Source organism: Elephas maximus, chromosome 10, assembly GCF_024166365.1.
Source record: "Elephas maximus indicus isolate mEleMax1 chromosome 10, mEleMax1 primary haplotype, whole genome shotgun sequence".
NCBI lineage: Eukaryota > Metazoa > Chordata > Mammalia > Proboscidea > Elephantidae > Elephas > Elephas maximus.
This window is the reverse complement of record NC_064828.1, coordinates 48,016,828-48,037,848: the sequence shown is the minus strand read 5'-3', so window position 1 is coordinate 48,037,848 and position 21,021 is coordinate 48,016,828. Positions and strand designations below refer to the sequence as shown.

The window sequence follows — 21,021 nt, the reverse complement described above, 5'->3', positions numbered from 1 at the left end:
ACTTTCACAAGGAGAGGAAGCTAGCAAGAAAACAGGAAGGGGACCATATTCTGATGTTTCATATATATGGGTGTTGGGATAGGTGACCCACAAAAAGATCAATTTAAAATACACTTATCTTTAATATGTTACATGGCAAGGCATAGGCATATTGTTGCCATTGTTTTAATATATTCCAAAACCTTCCACATTTTGTTGCACATGGATTTATCTAAAAACTGCTCTTACGGAATCCTTTATTTTGCTAACAAAATTTTTTGAAAAATATATAATTATATACGGTTATAAACTATGAAATACATGTTGGTTAATGCTTTTTTTTTTTTTACATTTTCTCTTCTGTATGTTTATAATGGAAACTTTCTTTTTTTCCCAAATGATTATGCTGGACTTGTACCCAAATATAGATACTCATTCAGCAAAGATTTATTGAGCTAGTATGTGTCAGGCACTAGAGATAGGAAGATAATATAGTTCTTGCATTTGAAGTGTTCGAGAGGCTGACATGAAGACATAAAATTCAGTACAAATAGATTGTAAACTTTGCAAAAGTAGGGATTCGTGTCTGTATAATGATGCATTGCTATGTTGCCAGTAAGTTAGTTAACTGTATGGGAAAGTCAGAAAAGCTTCACAGATGAGGTGACATTTTAAGTGTGAAAGAGTTTGTCAGGAAGAAAGGGGAGTCAAGGACATTAGCAACACACACAAAGGCATGCTGTAATGAAAGAGCATGAAAATTTCTGGGAACAGTTTAAAATTCTGTGTGGTGGGAGCATAGCAGGACGATAGGAATTTAGGCCATCAGGAAACCCAGTGTTTTTAGTCATTAGGAACACCCAACATTTTGAATTGATGTTAACATTTTGAGCTTTTTTTTTTTTTTTTTTTACCTTAGTCACTATTAGACTATATATTATGCAATATTTTGCATGTTTAATTCCTTTATTCATACATAGAAGCGGATACAACTTCATTTAATCCAAAAATCTCTGTTTAAAGTTAAATTAAAAAATCTCTGCGAAGTACAAATAAGATATTAATTTATTATTTCTCAGAACTAAAATTTGTCTTTGATTTTGTAAGCTGGTAACTCTCTTTTTAAGAAATTACCAGAGAGCCCCCTACAAATGCAATTTTAAAAAGTAATCCAGTGTTTCAGTTTTTAGTTTTAAAAACTTTAGTCTTAAGATTTTATATAATATGCTCAAGATTTGAATAAACACAGAATTGTTTATTTTTCTCTAGGACCTTATTCTTCATGTCGCCTGCAAATTCTGTTTTCCATGTGTTTCTACTTTAATATAAATAAGACAGTGATTTGATAAAGCATTCTTTTCCTACCAGGAAGAAATACTTACCATGAGAGTAAATCTTTTTGATTATGAATTGTATCAGTTTTTCTAAAAAAGGACAACCTATGAGTGACTTGGAAACCCTATTAGGGGAGGAGTTTGAGGTTGGGAATGATTTGGCTTACAATTTGCCTAGAGAAATGCCCAAACATGGTACCAAAAAGTTCTTTGATCTAACAGTATCAAGTTCTTTAAAGTTGGTATTCAATAAACTTTTAAACCCTTGATTTTGAGAACATAGTGGTAATTAAAGTGTCTGCTGTTTTTTAATGCTATATACCATTGTAACTGCTAATAATAAATAGCATTTCCTGCTTTACACCAGAAAATTTACATTCAAAATATTGTATGTGTTCTCTGATTTTTTTTCTTACAGCTTGCCAGTATTTGCCGTGCTGAAATGTTTTAATTTAAAATTTCCTTCCTTTGTATCTTTTAGTTTTCTCTGTTGCTGCTTTTTCTGTGACACAAGCCTTTCATTATAGTCACTCTTCTTTTTTCCTTCCCCACTTCTTTCTTTTCCTTTTTTAAAGCCATGAGAAGCCGATCCATTGGTGAATGTGCTCTGCCATCGGCCTATATACGCAGTGCTAAAAGTGCTCCTGTTCTGATCCATACTTCCAAACCCTTCTTGCCTGATATTGTTCTCACTCCCCTTTCTGATGAGCTTTCAGGTAGTGCCACCTCTGCTAATTTCTGCACCACCTTTTTCACTTTTTAATTCTTCTGCTTTCAAAGTTTGCTTAATCAAATAAACTCTTCAAAGTTATTTTCTTTGGGGGAGGTGTGGGAAATTGGGAAAGTGATTGAGAAATCAACATTTTCAGTTATTTGAACTCTAATGCTATTTTTGCAGTTCATTCTGGAAGTGCTAAGTTTAGTGCTGTGCCAATGTCCAATATTTTTGGTTGTAAATGGCCAATTCTTTTCTGTTTGTTTGATTTTTTTCTTCCCCTGAGGTGGTTAAAAGAAGTAGTAGTTGATAATTGTGGCATTATAGATGTCTCAGAAAAGGTGACTTGGAAGATAATAATCAAAGCCTTGACTTTTAATTTTCCATTGTTTTGACTAATGATATGGTAAATCTTGAACAATGCATTCTCCATCATCTATAATAATAGAACTAAGCAAAGGGAAAGCGGTAATCAAGAAAAGTATGTAATCTGAACATTGCTTTGAAATAAATCTTTGTATTTGTATTAGATCAAAATAGTGTATAGAATTCTAGGAACTCACACTTTAAACCAAATAAAGCCCCATCTTCAATGATCCATAAAACTTGCTTAGCTTTTCAGTTCTGCCTCGAGTCTTTATTCTCAGTACTGGGATGGTCTTCTTTTATTAAGGTTTAATTAACATAAAATGCCCAGATCTTGGATACAGCTCAATGAGCTTTGAGAATTGTATGCACCCCTATTACCCATCACCGCGATCAAGAAGGAGAATGTTTCCATTACCCCAAAGAGTTCCCTGTTGACCCTTGCCAGTCAGTGCTTCCACACACACAACTGCTTTTTAATTTCAATCTCCATAGATTAGTTTTGTCTCTTTTTTGAGAACTTTTGCATAAGTAAAATTATTCAGTACCTCATCTTTTAGGGAGAAGCAATCTTCCATTGGGTATAGCTACTGTGCAAAGTGTGCTAGCTCAAAAACAAATTACTTGTACATTTTTGGATGTTTTCCTGTACTTTTTCTTGGAAGCATTTTCCCAAGATTGTCACTTTTGATGAGGTTGCTAATTTTTTTAAAAGCAAATTATCTCAGTACTTTTTCTGTTCCTAATGGGCAGTTCTACCCTGTCCTGTAGGGTCACTATGAGTCGGATTTTTTTAATGGACTGTAGACTTAGGCAGAGGCAAGGTACATTGCTATTAATAATAATGATATTTCAGATGGCTACTTTCTACTACCCCCAACTAATGTCACTAAGATCAAAGATTTCTCCCAAACATATGGGGATACATAATTGAGAGTTAAATGTTTGTAGAACTAAAGATACTATTGTATTTGGTAGCCTTTGGAAATATTGTAAATGAAAAAACAGTATTTGCTTTTTTTCAAAATGTTTGACCTTACTTATGAGATAATAAAGCAGAGTTACCAGATGCGATATGTTTGTGCTTTCTAATTTAGTATACCTTGATTGGGAAACAGTTACTTCAGAATATTCTTTATGATTTTTTGAGAGGTGTTCAAGTGTTATTTTTTCAAACCATAATATAAATAATTACAAATAATTCATGATGAATGAGGTAGTTGATTTTGCAATTTAATTGATAAGTGATAATGATAAAATAGAAAATTTGGCCTCAAAGCCAAACCTAGGTGCTTAGTGTTTGATATATGAGTGAATATATTTTACACCACTAGAATTAGGCAGCATGGATATTCACACAAAAAATAGGCTAGAAAATATTTAGATGGAAGGATATAACTTTTAATAGAGGAGGGAAAATGACACATTTTTTATTACATAAGATGCTAGCTACAAATACAGAATTAGAGAATTTTATTTTGACTCTTTAGTGCTCCACTTAAGCACTGTGCTTTTTATGTAAGTAGCACCTGTTTTGGTTGCTACATCAGGTTATAATTTACTTAAATTGGTTACAAAACAGTATTCTTGTTCTTATCATTAAATTATATATAACTCAAAAACTCCCAGTTTGGTGTAAACTTGTCTTAGATATATTTTTTGTTTCAAGCTTTTTCTTTTTTTTGGAGGGGGGTGCCAAATATACTTAAGCATTTCATGTAAACCATTTTTTACCTGTTTAGAAAAAGTTAATTGAGTTTTGGCCACTAATTTTTAAAAGTTTAGTTGGGTCAAATATTCTATCACTATTGTTTAAAAAACTGTCAGAAAAATTTCTTGTGTTTCTAAGTATCTTAAGATCTTTACAAAATTTCTTGTCTGCAAGTTAAATAGTACTTTAGCATATATATATTTTCAGTACTAAAATAGTTTTAAAAGCCAAAATAAGCAAATATGAGGTTTTCCTTTTGAAGTGTTCTGAACTAGCCCAGATTAGAAATATATATGTCAGAATTCTTGCTTTGTGGTAAATATATAATTCACAAAGATTAATTTTTTATGAATCGATGAGGGACAGGATTTTATGAAACATGTTTAAGAGAAATTTTATTTTTCTGAATGGCAGTTTTATTTGTTGTTGTCTTCATTTTCCTACCATTAGGGTAAAATGCCTTTTATCATGGATTTAAAGATTTAAATAATGAGACACCAGTTACTAAAACAAAAATTATATTTGATTATCAAAATAATAAATGTTCATTTTAGAAAATGTGGAATAGTATATTTAAAAATACATAATTTCCCAAACGGAAGAAAATTTATTGATAAATTTTAAAATGCTGTTGCCTCCATTTTTCTGTATCTATGTGTACATATAAAATATAGAAACATAAGTTAGTGATTTAAAAAAAAAAAAGATCATCTTTCTCCAAAATATTTCTCCTAGGACTTAAAAAAGGCAAGAAACATGTCATATTAAAGTAGCAGCAGAAATTCCTATGAACTGACTTACGAATTAGCATTTTACAAGCTCATGTCAAAAGAACACTGTTCAGAAGATGTTAAAACGTTTATAGAGAAAAGGGTTAAAGATTCATAGTGCACATCAACAAATTTAAAGTCCCCCACAAGTCCTGTAGTTAAAAACAAAACTATTTGATCCAGTGTTTCTCAAACTTATTGGAGCATAGAATACTTTTCTAGGTACACATATTGACACTTTATAGCATTGAAGTTTCAGAGGGAATAGATTTGGGAAACACCGAGCTAAACTTGTAATTAAAAAAAAAAAAATAGCACTGTGGAAATTGGACAGGATCATTCTTATACCAACTTACATAGTAACCAAAAAACCCAGTGCCCTCAAGTCGATTCCGACTCATAGCGACCCTATAGGATGGAGTAGAACTGCCCCGTAGAGTTTCTAAGAAGCACCTGGTGGATTCCAACGGCTGACCCTTTGGTTAGCACCCGCAGCAGTTAACCAGTACACCACCAGGGTTTCCACTTACATAGTAGAAATCTGAATTGTGCTGTCACTCCACAATCTTGTTCCTAAGTACTGAGCAGTTAGGAGGAGAATTTTCCATCTCTTATCAAACAAATAGGCCCTTCTTTGTACAATGCAGAAATTCCTTTCTGCCTATGACCAATATGAAATAGGATATTAATCTTCTAAAACTTTTCCACTTGTAATCTGCTGCTTCTAATAATTCCAAGTTAGATTTTTTTGCTGAATTAATGTATGTTGATTTTCTTTTAACAGAAAATGTTAAGAAAAATTTGAAGTGAACTCATACCTGGTGTTATATAACATTTGTAAACAAATGAAACAGTATAATTTTATTAACTTAAAAAGTACATTGCTCATTTGTCTATTTCCAGAATTTAAGTCAGGGAAACACTATTAGAGGGATAAAAGAGCAGAAGATAGGTTAGTGGTCTACCAATCCCCCCCCATCCCCCCCCCCCCAAATTAAAACAACACTGGAGCCCTAGTGGTACGGTGGTTAAGAGGTTGGCTACTAACCAAAATGTCAGCAGTTTGAATCCACCAGCTGCTCCTTGGAAACCTATGGGGCAGTTCTGTTCTGTCCTGTGGGGTCACTGTGAGTCGGAATCAACTCGATGGCAATGGGTTAGTGGTCTAGGTATTAAAATGATTTGTTGTGAATTTCCTGGACAACCGTGTGATTTTGAAATTGGGACCTTGGTTTGTTGCCTTTCATGTGATTTTAATGGTTTTGTTACTGCTTTGAATTACCCTACAATTGAATATCTAGTCTTAAAAAGATGTAGAATTTTTACTAACCTGTGTTAGTAACAAAATTTGAAACATAAATGCTCTATAATACTCATTTACCTTTAAGGCACATTGCTATAATTACCCAAATAGACAAAAATATAGAGAATTACACAGAGGAAATGGTCACTTCATTTAGGTGATTAGAGAAACAACTTTCAGAATGGCATCAGTTTCTGTGCAAACTAATGTAAATGATTTCATGAATTCAGGAGCTGCTAAAAATATTACTACGGACAGATTAGGTTTGTGATTGACCAAGAAAAAAATTCAACTTTGTTAAATGAATTTTGACACTTGACCCTGTGGTTCATTATAGAAATTATTCAAGTTTTCAAATTTTTCCTAATTATCAGGTAGTAGTTTTTTTTTAGTTTATTATATAAGAGATATGCTTTCCTTCTACCCCACAAACCAAACCAAACCCATTGCTGTCAAGTCGATTCCGACTCATAGTGGTCCTATAAGGCAGGGTAGAACTGCTTCATAGGGTTTTCAAGGAGCGGCTGGTGAATTCAGACTGCCAACCTTTTGGTTAGCAGCCAAGCTTTTAACCACTACACCACCAGGGCTCCTTCCTGTACTGATATTTATTAAATCTCTATTATGTGAGAAGCACTGCATCGTGGAAGATAGAACAAACGAAAATATTTACATTTGTCAAGATGCACAAATATATATTAGTTATCTCAATAAGTACTTAATGAGTGTCAATGCATAAACGTGAAGTTTGTAAGGAAATGTTTCTCTTCATTTAGAAGAATTTCTAAGTGAAGTTCATGAGAAAGAAAGGCAGTGTCATTCTTTAAAGTGTATTCTCCTCAGCTTAAGAAAAAAAATATTTTAAATGTTTTTAATTTTAGGAGATACTATGTATTTTTTTTTTTTTTTTTATGTATATGAGCTATGTTGGAAGGAGCCCTGGTGGGGCAGTTGTTAAGCTCTCTGCTGCTAAACGAGTGGTCGGTGGTTTGAACCCAGCAACCATTCTGTGGAAGAAAGATAAAGCAGTCTGCTTCTGTAAAGATTTACAGCCTTGGAAACCCTATGGGGCATTTCTACTGTGTCCTATAAGATTGCAGTGAGTTGGAATCGACTCTATAGCAATGGGTTTGGTTTTTTTGGTTGATTATGTTGGAAGTCTACGTGCTTATCATCTGAAGTATACTGGAGTCTTGACACAATGCAGATCTTTCTAGATCTGAATTTGGTATAAAATGGATCCTTTTGGACCTCATACAAGGAAAGAAAAACAAAACAAAACAAAACCCATTGCCGTTGAGTCAGTTCCAACTCATAGCGACCCTATAGGATAGAGTACAACTGGTCCATAGAGTTTTCAAGGGGCGCCTGGTGGATTTGAATTACTGACATTTTGGGTAGCAGCTGTAGCTCTTAACCACTACGCCTCCAGGTTTTCCTCATACAAGGAGAGTAGTAGTAATGAAATAGCAGAAGGACAAGTCTTATTTAGTCTGTATAATGGGCCCCTAAAACACTTTGTATTGTTATAGTTAGTTGCTGTCAAGTCACTTCGACTCATGGTGACCCCAGGTGTGCAGAGTAGAACTGTTCCATGGGGTTTTCAAGGCTGTATGACCTTTTGAAAACAGATCTCTAGGCTTCTCTTCCGAGGCACCTCTGGGTGGGTTTAAACCACTGGTCTTTCAGCTGGTAGTCAAGCGCTTAAACATTTGTGCCACCCAGACTCCTACACTGTGTACTACTCTCCCCATTTTCTAAATGAGGAAATTGGTCTCAGAGTCTACAGCAAAAAAACCTAAGTTCTTTACCTAGCGCCATCAGCATATTACTTTGTGATCTTAGATAAGTCATTGCTTTACTCTGGATCAAAATTTTCTCATTTTTATTATTCAGTTACAGTTCTGTTACTTATAACCTTTATGTTACAAGCCTAGTAGGTAGAAAATCTGACTTTTTGACTCTGTCCTTTTTTGTTGTTGTTAAATTTTGCTTACTTCCGATTTTTTTTTTTTTTAGTTATTTCTAGGTAACTTAAAGACAGACCACAGTGGATTTATAGACATTATATTTTACTTCTAAAATTCCTCTTTGAGATTTTGTGTATATTTGAAAATTTCAATGTTATTTCATCTTGTGATTTTAGATTTCATGAATACTTTTGAGGATTTACCCTCACTGAGCACTTAGCATATACTTAGTGAAAACAGTGCAAGGATATGGAACACTAAACCTGTATCTCAAACTTTATCATAAATTTGAGAAATTGACTTCTTTGGACCTCAATTTCCTCATCTGTAGGAGAGTTTAATTAGATAGTCTCTAATGTCCATTTTGACTCTAAAATCTGTGATTCTTGAAGAGTTTTAAAAAGCTAATGTTGTTTAATGGAGAGGATTAACAATAGGCAAGTAAGGCTTCTTCCTAACAGATTTTAATGCTATTTATGTTGAAATGAAAACAAGTACCATTTATTTTTATAATGTATTAATTTTACTTGTTGTGGATGAATAAATTTTAATACTGTAGTAAAATGAACTAAAACTCCTTGGTAGAACAGATAGTTTCCTGACAAAGAGAACTTTAGGAAGAGGGCGAAAGTTTCCATTTCTAATATGTGATCAAACAGATAATCCAACTTTTAAGAAAAGAAGATGCCTCTTGCCGGCTCAAGAAGAGAGCAGGGAAATTTATGAGACCCTATGAATAAGAAAGCCCTAGGATTTGCTAATGGGATATTTAGATCAGCTTTATGTGTTATTTAATGTTCCCGCTTAGAAAGTGAATAAGTAGGAAAAATTGAATAGCAAATCTGATTGCTTGATTTATTGGCACAGTTCTATCTTTAACTGCACTTCCAAATGTTTCATCACCTCACTGTCTCTTTCTATGCATGTTAACATTTTAAAATGTATTCTGGTAGTTTTCTAATTCATTGACACTACATCCTGTATTGGCTTGTGCCCATCTTTTTTTTTTTTTTTTTAACAGATTTGTATTTTTTTTAAAGATTTTCTTCCATTGAGCTCACAAAAAAGAAACCTCAGAATTTTTTAATTTTAAAGCATATGATTAGGATATGGTTGAAATTAGTACTTATTTTTTATATTCTTGTAGTTCCCACTCCCCTACATTAATTTTTGTCTTTTACAGATATCGATGATGCTCAAATACTTCCCCGTCCAACTAGAGTCAGACATTTTTCTCAAAGTGAAGACACTGGAAATGAAGTTTTTGGTGCTTTGAATGAGGAACAGCCATTGCCTCGAAGCAGCAGCACTTCTGACATCTTGGAACCATTCACTGTTGAACGAGCCAAAGGTGCAGTTCCTGTCATTGACAGTTCATCCCGTCATGCACCAAGCTTGCAGAGTTCCACAGAGGCTTCTTCAATAACTAGATCCACTGAAAGCCACATCACTGATACTCATAGTAGAGAGTCTTCTCTGGAAGTTGGTGATAGCATATATGACCATCTTTGTCATTTAATAGGTCCGGTAGAACTTGCAGATTCAGCCTTTGAACAAATCCAGTACATTGACCTTGAAGGAGATGACGATCTTCTTTCCTCCCTGAAAGAATACCTTAAGGAAAACCAGGAAAATCATAGTAAAAATGAGATAGGTAAAGATGCAGCTTCTCAGAAAGTGATTAGTGGAGTAAATAGGGATGAAGGATCATCCTTAGATAAATTAGAATACATAGACCAGGAAGTTAAATCAGAAAATACCACTCCTCTTGCTGGAACTCCTGAAAACACGCAGTTTCAAAAAGAACCAGACACAGCTGTCTTCATGAGTAATATTGCACCTAACCAGTTAGACAGTTTTATAAGAACACAGACCTCTGAAAAATCTAAGCAACCAAACAGTGATAAACAGTCATCAGAACCTAGTTCAGATAGCCCTTATGATAAAGAAAAGAGGAAACATTTGTATAGACAGACAGCCACTGAATTAGACGCCTGTGTGGATCTAACACTAGTTGAAAAGCTTAAGGGTGTGCAAATGAATGAAAACATCACTGCCCCACATGTTATGCATGCCAAGAAAGTTACTCTAAAAGCACCCATTAACCACAGAATGCCTCATGTTACAAACACTAGCAAGCTTTCTCCAACTAAAAGGAGCTTGTCTGAAACAGTAACTCACAGAGCCAAAATCATGAAAATTGCTACTAAAAAACGAAATAGTGTTCATGTTACTTTTAGACCCTCTACTGAATCTGTTCAGTTTTATAATCCTCTGGAAAACAAAGAGGCTCCATGGAAGATGAGACTGCGGAAGCTCAGTGGCTTTAGTAGTAGTACTAGTAGTAGTAGTACTAGTAGTAATAACAGCAGCACCAGCAACACTCATACCAGCTCAAATAGTGCTACAGAGCTAGTCAGACCTGGTGTTTACAGGCCTCTAGATACGATTAGCACAGCATCAGTAAATAGTAAAACAATTAAAGAATCCACAGAGACTACTACCACCATGTTACAAAAAGAAGGAATCGCAAGTAATCAGTTAGGTAGCCGTAGTACTCTTAGGTCATCAAGTCATGAGGCAGGACTACAGCAGGGCTCCCTGGGTGGCGTTTATAAAACTGTTGTACATGCTCTTTCGAAGCCGAAGGCAAATGTTTCCCCACAGAGGCAGAACAGAATGCCACCAGAGGCTCCACTGAGGGATCTGTACAGTCATGTAATGGGCTATTTTGGAAGGAAAGCTGCAGGTGAGCACTAACAGTGTGCAGAGCGCAAAAGGAGAAAGACAGCACCAGTTTGGCTTAATGCAACTGAAGCAAGCTATAAGCAATCAAAAAGCTTTGGGATGGTCACTGCTTTCTCTCTGTTTGGTTATGCATGCGCCTTTTCCCAGCTGTATTTTTCCCAGCATAAATGGTTTATTTAAATTACTAATTTCCCTTGTAAGGCATTAGTTAAACCTCTTTGCTGCTGAACAAGATAGGAAAGAAGATGATATGGGAAAATTTTAATGACTTTTCAAAGGCTACCTAAATCAAGCATTTTCTGGGTCTGTGTACCACATGAGCCTTGAAATTAAAATTAAGTTTATTGAGGAATTGAAATACTTTTTCCCAGCCCCGCTACAGTTTATATTTAAAGGGGTACTATCTATATTTAATCAAATTCAGTCATTTTTACTGGTTCTTTACTTGGTTTTATACTTTTTCTTGGTAGAAATTACTTTGATATTAGATAACATAATAGAAATCAACCAACAGCAACATTTTTAGTTAACTGTCATTGAAGAGGAAATTAATTTCTTAAATCTCAAAGTAGATTTAGTTACTTTTCATTAAGCCATTTCCAAACATACTGTAGGCTTTTCCGTTTTGCATTCATTCTTCTAAAATGCAAGTTACATCCTTGAAACACTTATTATATTCTTTTTTCTGAGATTTTAGATGTGCATAAAGGTTTCATTATAGCTGATCATAATTTAAATATGGAACCTCTATGGACAGAATAAAGAAAACAAGATTATGGTAACTGTTTTCTCATCTTGATTCAAAGTTAAAATAACTTTTCAGATATAGAAAATCAGCTTTCAGCAGTAAGGTAGGTTTTGATTTTATTTGTTTTAACACGGTTTTGTTAGCATGATTAACAGAACGCTGTATAAAGCATCTTGCATTGAGCCATTAATGCCACATGGGGGCAGTGTTTGATAGCTTAGCAAAGCCTGGCCAGTAATATAAAGATAATGGTATTTCACAGTGAGCTTCTGACCAGTGTATTAACCTGAAATGCTTAGTAATTCATTAGGAATATATACAGTGCTGATTTTCTTTTAATTGCGGAGAAATAATTTTTCTGCAGCCTAATAGTGAAATACATAAATAGCATGTTATTTTCTGTAAGTTAGTTTTCCAAGTGTAAAAATTTCTTATTAATGTAAATCGTAATGTATATTATACCCATAAAAAGATAAAACTGATTATTTATTTATTTATTTTTAGAGAAACACCTTCGTGAAAATAAACCATTTTTTTTCCTTTGAGCACTAATTATTTAAAATTAGATTTTATAGTGGAGAGAAATAACATTACATTAAAATTACAGAAATTAAAAAAAATTTTTATTTAGAAATATCCAAAGTCAGATGCATTTGTGTCACACTGAGATTTACATAGATTCAAGGATATGTTCCTTGGAAATATTCTTTGGGAAAAAAAATAAAAGAATTATAAATTATTAAGACTTTAAATAGAAGCATAGAGATAAGAAGGAAGACGAGTATTATCCCAGTTTCTTTACAGGCGATCTTAACCTAACTCAGCTAGTGCTTATCTGTAAGCTTTCTTGCTATTTAAGGTCGTACTGAAGATTGACTAACATCTGCTTAGTTAAGAAAAGTAAATACCAATTTACTAATTCTTAAAATTAAATCTAAGAGGAGGGAAATTATTTGTAAATGCATGTTTGGCAAATAATTGATATGGCATAGATACTTTGCATTTTTTTGTTTGTTTCAAATTTAGAAAAGGCAGTTAAGTCTTTCCTCACTATATGTAGTTATTTATTTACCTTTAGCCAATAAAGAGGACATGAGTGCAAAGCTGCCCCCTCTTAGTAGTGATACTGGCAGCAGCGGTGCTAATGTTCCTGATCTGATGGATGAGTTTATAGCAGAACGTCTTCGAAGTGGTAATGCCTCGGTGAGTTTTATTTATTTGATTTTAGGAAGGAGGGTAGAGAAATTAGAAGATATGTACCTCTGTGTGTGTGTGTATGTGGAAATTTTTATTCAAAAAAGCCTCAAAAAATTTCACCCTTTATTGGCTTGTTAAGATTTTTAAAATTACATTTTCATAATATTTTTTATCCAAGGACATAAAATAAGCAGGCATATAGTTTTGACCAGAGTGAAAGACTGGGATTATGTGTTTACTCAGTTACATAGGTGTCAATCACTACCTTCTTCAACCATTTGCCATTGAGTCAACCCCAACTCATGGTGATCCCATGCGTGTGTCAGAGTGGAACTGTGCTCCATAGGGGTTTCAGTGGCTAATTTTTCAGAAGTACGTCAACAGGCCTTTTTTTCAAAGTGCCTCTGGATGGCCTCAAACTTCTAACTTTTTTGTTAGCAGCCAAGCACCTTAACCTTTGGACCACCCAAGGACTTTTACTGCCTTCTTGGTCCCATCCCGTCTTCTCACTTTTTGTTCATTTTTGTTCATAATGCCCTGGTGCCTGTTGCTAGCCCTCATCAGGGAAGATAGCAATATAGGTCTTTTGGCCCAGCTTCCATAGTTTTGATAGCACAAATATTGATTGCCTAATCATTCCAGATAACTTTGCAATAGATTACAGTAAAATTGAATGTTGGGATTATGGTGGGGGGTTGGAAGGTATTTGATCTGTAACCCGTTGCGGTTGAATCGATTGAGACCCGTAGTGACCCTATCTCTAGTAATCGTTAATTGTGGGATAAAGATGTGGCAGCCGGCTTCCGTAAAAATTACCCCCGTTGCCGTTGAGTTGATTCTGACCCATAACAACCCTATAGGGCAGAATAGCACTGCCCCATAGGGTTTCCAGGGAGTGGCTGGTGAGTTTGGACTGCTGGTGTTTTGGTTAACAGCAGAGCTCTTAACCACTGAGTCACCAGGGTTCCCTTCCTTAAAGATAACAGCCTTGGAAACCCTGTGGGGCAGTTTAACTCTGTCCTATAGGGTCACTGGGTTGCATTTTTTTATAGGGTCACTTGAGTCGGAATCAACTCGAGGGCAACAGAAATAATTATTAAGGAAAGATATATGTGGAAGTGATTTTTTTAAAAAAATGGTCATATTCCGTTTGGGTTTCAGCTTACCTTTAGTGACAGCCTGTAGTTATATTATATTTACATTTGTTTTAGTTATTTTAATTTTTTTCTTGAGTGGGTGAAAATCATAGAATATCGCATTTGCTCATTTTTCCCTCCCTCCTCCTCTCTCACTGTGTCTTCTGTTTGCTTCTTCTTTTTCCATTTGAATACTTTGCTCTTTCTACTGCCTTAATTTATATTCACTCCATGGATGCTGTTGAGGCTTAAGAGTCTCAGGCCCAGCACTATCTGATATTTGGGTTTTTGCTTTAGGCAGACTGACAGTAGTTCAGGCTCCAGCCCTATACAGTTACATAGATCTTTTGGTGACTGTTTCCTATCCCCCTCCTACTGCAGGCCCTATATCTCAATATTTAGTGTTATGAGTATATCAGAAATGTAAGGTTTTCAGGTGCTTAATGAGAATATTAAAATTATTGTGATTTTTTTAATGATAAAATGTTTCTTGAATTTTTAGACTATGACAAGAAGAGGAAGTAGTCCAGGCAGCCTCGAAATTCCCAAAGACCTTCCAGATATTCTAAACAAGCAGAGCCAAATGCGCCCTATTGATGATCCAGGTGTGCCCTCAGAGTGGACTTCCCCTGCTAGTGCAGGGAGCAGTGATCTTATCAGCTCAGATAGTCATTCGGATTCTTTCAGCGCTTTCCAGTATGATGGCCGAAAATTTGACAGCAAGTATCTTTTCTATTTGAGCAGTATGTCTTTTGTTGATTGTTTTCTGTTCAAGACTGAATTATGAATTACATAGTCATCACCATCCTCTCTAGTATTTCTTAGGACAAAGGTTTCCACACATTTCTATTCCATTTTTCAGTGAAATTCCAAAAGGCGTTTTAGGAAATCCCCTCAGGTTGAAACCACTTTATTTTGCCAAACTAAGGGCATTAAAAAAAAAAATTAAAAAACACTGTCCTTTCATAAAACAAATGCATTTTTAAAGCCAAAAATGTAGAATGGAAAAAAAAATCAGAATCAACTTGATGTTAGAATAAAGGACAGTCGTGGTTATGAGTTGACCTACATAGCAATTCATAACAAGAATTATTTACAGAAGACTTTACTGTAGAGATTCTTTCACTTTTTCATTGCCAAATTTCAGTGTACAAACAAACTTTGAGAATTATGGCAATTATACCAAATGCTTATTTTTCTTAAAATAGTCCTTTGTATGATATTGCTGAAAATTACAGCATTTTGTAGCAATCTGGATGGAATAGAATTACTGGGTTCCTGAATCTGTCTTGAATAATTGCTCCATGCTAAAACAACATCAGTGGTATTATTTGATACTATATTGCTGCTACCTAGCTACTCTGCTATAATTCTGTAATATACTGGTAGTCAGTTAAGGACCCCCTCCCCACCCCCAGCACCAAAAGAAAAAAGAAAAAATCAAAACCTTGGTAACCAAGTTTGTGAAAAGCTGGGAGATGCATTGGAGAATTACATATTTCCTGCCTTCATGCATGGTATTCTACTCTGATCTCACTCAGACTAGGAACAGGATTTAAGAGAAAGATAATTTTTGTCATACTATGTGCCATTTTTATTGTATATACCTCTACCAAAGACTATAAAATACTTGACGAGCAATAATAAGTACATAACCAACTATAAGAAAACGTGTGTGAGAGCGGTGTCTTTTACCATCATTTTCATTAATAATAAGCTAGGAAAACCTTTAAAAATAGGTTTGTAATTATAATCTTAAAAATGTTATTTACATTATTTACACTTGCCAAGAGCTATGGCTGCCAACCAAAAGGTTGACAGTTCAGATATACCAGGTGCTCCTTGGGAACCCTATGGGGCACTGAATGGAGGACAGGAGCCACTTGTTACTGTGAGTCAGAATCAACTCGATGGCAACAGTTTGGCTTTTTTTTTTCTTTTGGTGTGGTATTTAAGTAGAATAGATTTGGGGGAATGATAATGTTTAATCATTTTGCTGGAGTAGCTGTGTCTCTTGTATTTCTTTTGTAACTGGGACTCATACAAGCATTTCTTCTTGTAGATTTTGGTTTTGGAGCTGACACTGGGATTGCAGCCTCTGCTGATGTAGATTCAGGTTCTGGCCATCATCAGAGTGCTGAGGAACAGGAAGTGGCTAGTCTGACCACACTGCACATAGATTCTGAAACAAGCAGTCTTAATCAACAAGCTTTCTCTGCTGAAGTTGCAACGGTCACTGGTAAAGTTACTTGAATATATTCCTTTAGTGCATATTTTAAGCCTTCCTAAAGATCTGTTTAGAATTTTAGAGATTGTAGGTATTACTTATTACTGTTTAGTTTCACTCATCTTTATGTAACAATGGAGGAGGAAAAAAAGAACATTAAGAGTTCTCAACCTGGAGTCAACGTAGGTAAGCTTCATGAGTTTTGTGAACTTCTAGTATTCTACGCAAAATTGCATATAAACACCCATATATACTAGAACATTTTCTTCAGCGATTGTTAGATAGATAACCAAAACAGGTTTAGAGGCACTATACCTTTATCGTCTTTGTTCAGATTTAGCCAGCCTAGACTTTTAAAGATTTATTTGGCCAAGTATTTATTATACAAAGCATATAAAGCACACTGTCCAATAGAAGGCCTTATTTTTCAATATGCTATTATTCTGCATTTATACAGTAAGTTATGTTGTTCAGAAACTATGTGCCTAAACCTTCCACCATAATATAAGCGGGGTTAAGGAAATGCAGTCATGCAAAATGCAGGTTCCCATTGTTGCTAAGTTAATGCAGTGGTCAGAGTGAGCCTGAGCAAGTAGTACCCTGTAGTTCTGGAATTTCTACTACATGATCCAAGAAGATGGAAGGAATAAACAGAGTCATTATACCAAAAAGAGTTAGTTGATGTTCAACCATTTCAAGAGGTAGCATATGATCAGGAGCCGATGGTACTGAAAGAAGTCCAAGCTGCTCTGAAGGCATTGGCAAAAAACAAGGCTCCAGGAATTGATGGAATATCAATTGAGATGTTCCAACAAATGGATGCAGCACACTCATCTATGCCAAGAAATATAGAGGACAGCTTCCTGGCCAATTGACTGGAAGAGATCCATATTTATGCCTATTCCCAAGAAAAGTGATCCAACTGAATGTGGAAATTATAGAACAATATCATTAATATTACACACAAGCCAAATTTTGCTGAAGATCATTCAAAAACGGCTACAGCAGCATATTGACAGGGAACTGCCAGAAATTCAGGCCGAATTCAGAAGAGGACTTGGAACCAGGGATATCACTGCTGATGTCAGATGGATCCTGGCTGAAAGCAGAGAGTACCAGAAAGACGTTTACCTGTGTTTTATTAACTATGCAAAGGCGTTCGATTGTGTGGATCATAACAAATTATGGATAACATTGTGAAGAATAGGAATTCCGGAACACTTAATTGTGCTCATGAGGAACCTTTACATAGATCAAGAGGCAGTTGTTCGGACAGAGCAAGGGGATACTGCATGGTTTAAAGTCAGGAAAGGTGTGCGCCAAGGTGGTATTCTTTCACCATACCTATTCAATCTGTATGCTGAGCAAATAACCCGAGAAGCTGGATTATATGAAGAAGAACGGGACATCAGGATTGGAGGAAGACTCACTAACAACCTGCGTTATACAGATGACACAACCTTGCTTGCTGAAAGTGAAGAGGACTTGAAGCACTTCTAATGAAGATCAAAGACCACAGCCTTCAGTATGGATTGCACCTCAACATAAAACAAAAATCCTCACAAATGGACCAGTGAGCAACATCATGATAAATGGAGAGAAGATTGAAGTCAAGGATTTCATTTTACTTGGATCCACAATCAACACCCATGGAAGCAGCAGTCAAGAAATCAAAAGACGCATTGCATTGGGTAAATCTTCTGCAAAGGACCTGTTCAAAGTGTTGAAGAGCAAAGATGTCACCTTGAAAACTAAGGTGCGCCTGACCCAAGCCATGGTATTTTCAGTCGCATCATATGCATGTGAAAGCTGGATGGTGAATAAGGAAGACCGAAGAAGAATTGACGCCTTTGAATTGTGGTGTTGGTGAAGAATATTGAATATACCATGGACTTCCAAAAGAACGAACAAATCTATCTTGGAAGAAGCACAACCAGAATGCTTCTTAGAGGCAAGGATGGCGAGACTGCGTCTTACATACTTTGGACATGTTGTCAGGAGGTTTCAGTCTCTGGAGAAGGATATCATGCTTGACAAAGTACAGGGTCAGCGGAAAAGAGGAAGGCCCGCAACAAGGTGGATTGACACAGTGGCTGCAACAATGGGCTCAAGCATAACAACGATTGTAAGGATGGCACAGGACCGGGCAATCTTTCGTTCTGTTGTGCATAGGCCGCTATGAGTCGGAACTGACTCCACGGCACCTAACAACAACAACGATCCAAATTCATTCTTGTTCCAACTGAAGTTTGATGCCACTTCATAGTAGTTATGCATTCCAGCTTAAATATCAGTGGGGTGATTTTTGCTTCCTGTCATTGACTGCAACTCACAAGACTGGTGCAGCGGTTTTTGCATGTATGTGTTAGCTGGGGCATGTTTCCTCAGCCAATTCAGACAGACTAAATTGAGCCAGGGGAAAACTAGATTGGCAGGAACCCGTCATCTGTTTTTACATCCTGCATCCTCTTCTCCGCATCTCTTCTCCCAGAGTATAAGTAAAAACTTTAGTTTTCCCCATTGCAGAATGGGGCACTGAATGGAGGGCAGGAGCCACTCGTGTTAGATCCACATTTCCATTATCACAGGATTTATGTTAATCAAAGAGAAATATCAGAAAAAATTCTTACTTTATAATAAATGCTTTTTACTGCAGTTGTCCTTAAAAATAAATATAGGTGAACTTCTAAGTCAATTGGCAAAATAATTCTATTATGAAAACATTCTGCATCCCACTTTGAAATGTGGTGTCTGGGGTCTTAAATGCTAACAAGCGGCCATCTAAGATGCATCAATTGGTCTCAACCCACCTGGAGCAAAGGAAAATGAAGAACACCAAGGTCACACGACAATTAAGAGCCCAAGAGACAGAAAGGGCCACATGAACCAGAGACCTACATCATCCTGGGACCAGAAGAACTAGTTGGTGCCCGGCCACAATCGATGACTGCCCTGACAGGGAGCACAGCAGAGGACCCCTGAGGGAGCAGGAGATCAGTGGGATACAGACCCCAAATTCTCATAAAAAGACCAAACTTAATGGTCTGACTGAGACTAGAGGAATCCCGGCGGCCATGGTCCCCAAACCTTCTGTTGGCACAGGACAGGAACCATCCCCGAAGACAACTCATCAGATATGAAAGGGACTGGACAGTGGGTAGGAGAGAGATGCTGATGAAGAGTGAGCTAATTATATCAGGTGGACACTTGAGACTGTGTTGGCATCTCCTGTCTGGAGAGGGGATGGGAGGATAGAGAGAGTTGGAAGCTGGCAAAATTGTCACGAAAGGAGAGACTGGAAGGACTGACTCATTAGGGGGAGAGCAAGTGGGAGTAAGGAGTAAGATGTATATAAACTTATATGTGACAGACTGACTTGATTTGTAAACGTTCACTTGAAGCTCAATAAAAGTTAATAAAAAAATAAAATAAATATAGGTGAAAGGATACTCAACATTACTAGTAATCAGGGAAATAACAAAAACCATACAAGATACCACTATACACATACTAAAACAGGTCAGGTTAAAAATACAGTATCAACTGTTGAAGAGGGTGTAGCACAACTGGAAAGATCTCTTACATTGTTAGTGCGAACGTAAAATGAGGTAGCCACTACGGAAAAATATGGCAGTATTTTATAAAGTTAAGCATACATTTACCTTATGACCGTTCCTGGATATTTCCCTCAGGCAGTTGTATGTGAAAGTTCATAGCAGCATTATTCCCAGTAGCTAAAAATAGAAAACATTTCAAAGTCCGTTAACTAATAAATGGATAAACAAATTACAGTGTTTTCATAGTATGGACTAATAGTTAGCAATAGAAGAACTAAATATTTATAGAAGCATAGTTGACTCATAAACATTATGCTAAGTGAAAGAAGTCAAATACAAAAGAGTACATACTGTATTATTCCATGTATATGAAATTCTAGAAAAGGCAAAGCCATAGTGACAAGGCTTATCAGTGGTTACTTGGGATTAGGGGTCAGAGGAGGAAAACTGCAGATGGGCACAAGGATGGTTTTTACGGTGATGGAACTGTTCTGTATTTTGATTGGCACAGGTTATAGGACTGTATACAATTACCAGAATCCATCAAACTGTACACTTAAAATGGGTGAGCTAGAAAAAATAAATGTAGGGTTTTATATTCTACTATAGCACAAATTTTAATACTCCCAAGATTCTGAATTTTTCGATAGCCTAGAGAGATTATTGAAACTTTAAAAAGGGTAAAATATCCAAGTCGAAATAATAAAATACCTCAGAAGTTCTCTCACTATTTTGAGATCCACTGCAGATTCCTCCAGAGCCTGTGACTCAAAAGAATCCCAGCACATTCTTTATCTGTAGGCAGCCCTTCTTTAGAAGAAAGGGTTTCTAAACATTGTGCTCTTCAGACAACTAGAAAGTTTTCTCTGTATAAGCCTAATTCTAGTTTACTTTAAGCTATTAATCAGACTACTGTGTTTTCAAAAGATTCTTAGTTCTCTTAGAATTCAGATAATTTTAGTATTAGTTCCACATGAAAGTTTCTAAAAAGAAAACTTAATATGTACAGAGAACTTGTTTTAGGCCTTTTGCCTTTAGATGATTTTTGTGTAATTTCTACGAATTTTTAATATATGTAACATATTTACTATACCTGGGAACTATTTCTAGGACTCTACTAGGAATTTTTATTAGGAATTATAGTCTTAATCAGTGACATTAATAATACTGCAGAGATGTCTGAGAAACTAAAGCAGTTCTTAGATTTGTTTATGTTTGAAAGACATAAAATTGAGCAAAGAGTGTTAGGGTTCTCAGGAA

General features: G+C 35.7%; 1 protein-coding gene across 8 annotated transcripts in view; it reads left to right on the top strand.

Annotated features, from left to right (window-relative positions):
- The window catches only part of RALGAPA1 (Ral GTPase activating protein catalytic subunit alpha 1), a 259,309-nt gene that overhangs the window by 105,669 nt on the left and 132,619 nt on the right, over nucleotides 1–21,021 (top strand). For 4 of the 8 annotated variants that reach the window (XM_049899496.1, XM_049899500.1, XM_049899498.1 and 1 more), the window contains 4 exons: nucleotides 9,332–10,897; nucleotides 12,723–12,847; nucleotides 14,480–14,720; nucleotides 16,040–16,216. In XM_049899496.1, coding sequence (XP_049755453.1) covers nucleotides 9,332–10,897; nucleotides 12,723–12,847; nucleotides 14,480–14,720; nucleotides 16,040–16,216 — 2,109 coding nt within the window. Of the gene's footprint in view, nucleotides 1–1,888; nucleotides 2,030–9,331; nucleotides 10,898–12,722; nucleotides 12,848–14,479; nucleotides 14,721–16,039; nucleotides 16,217–21,021 lie in introns of all 8 variants that reach the window. The other 4 variants (XM_049899503.1, XM_049899501.1, XM_049899497.1 and 1 more) reach the window with 4 other exon arrangements.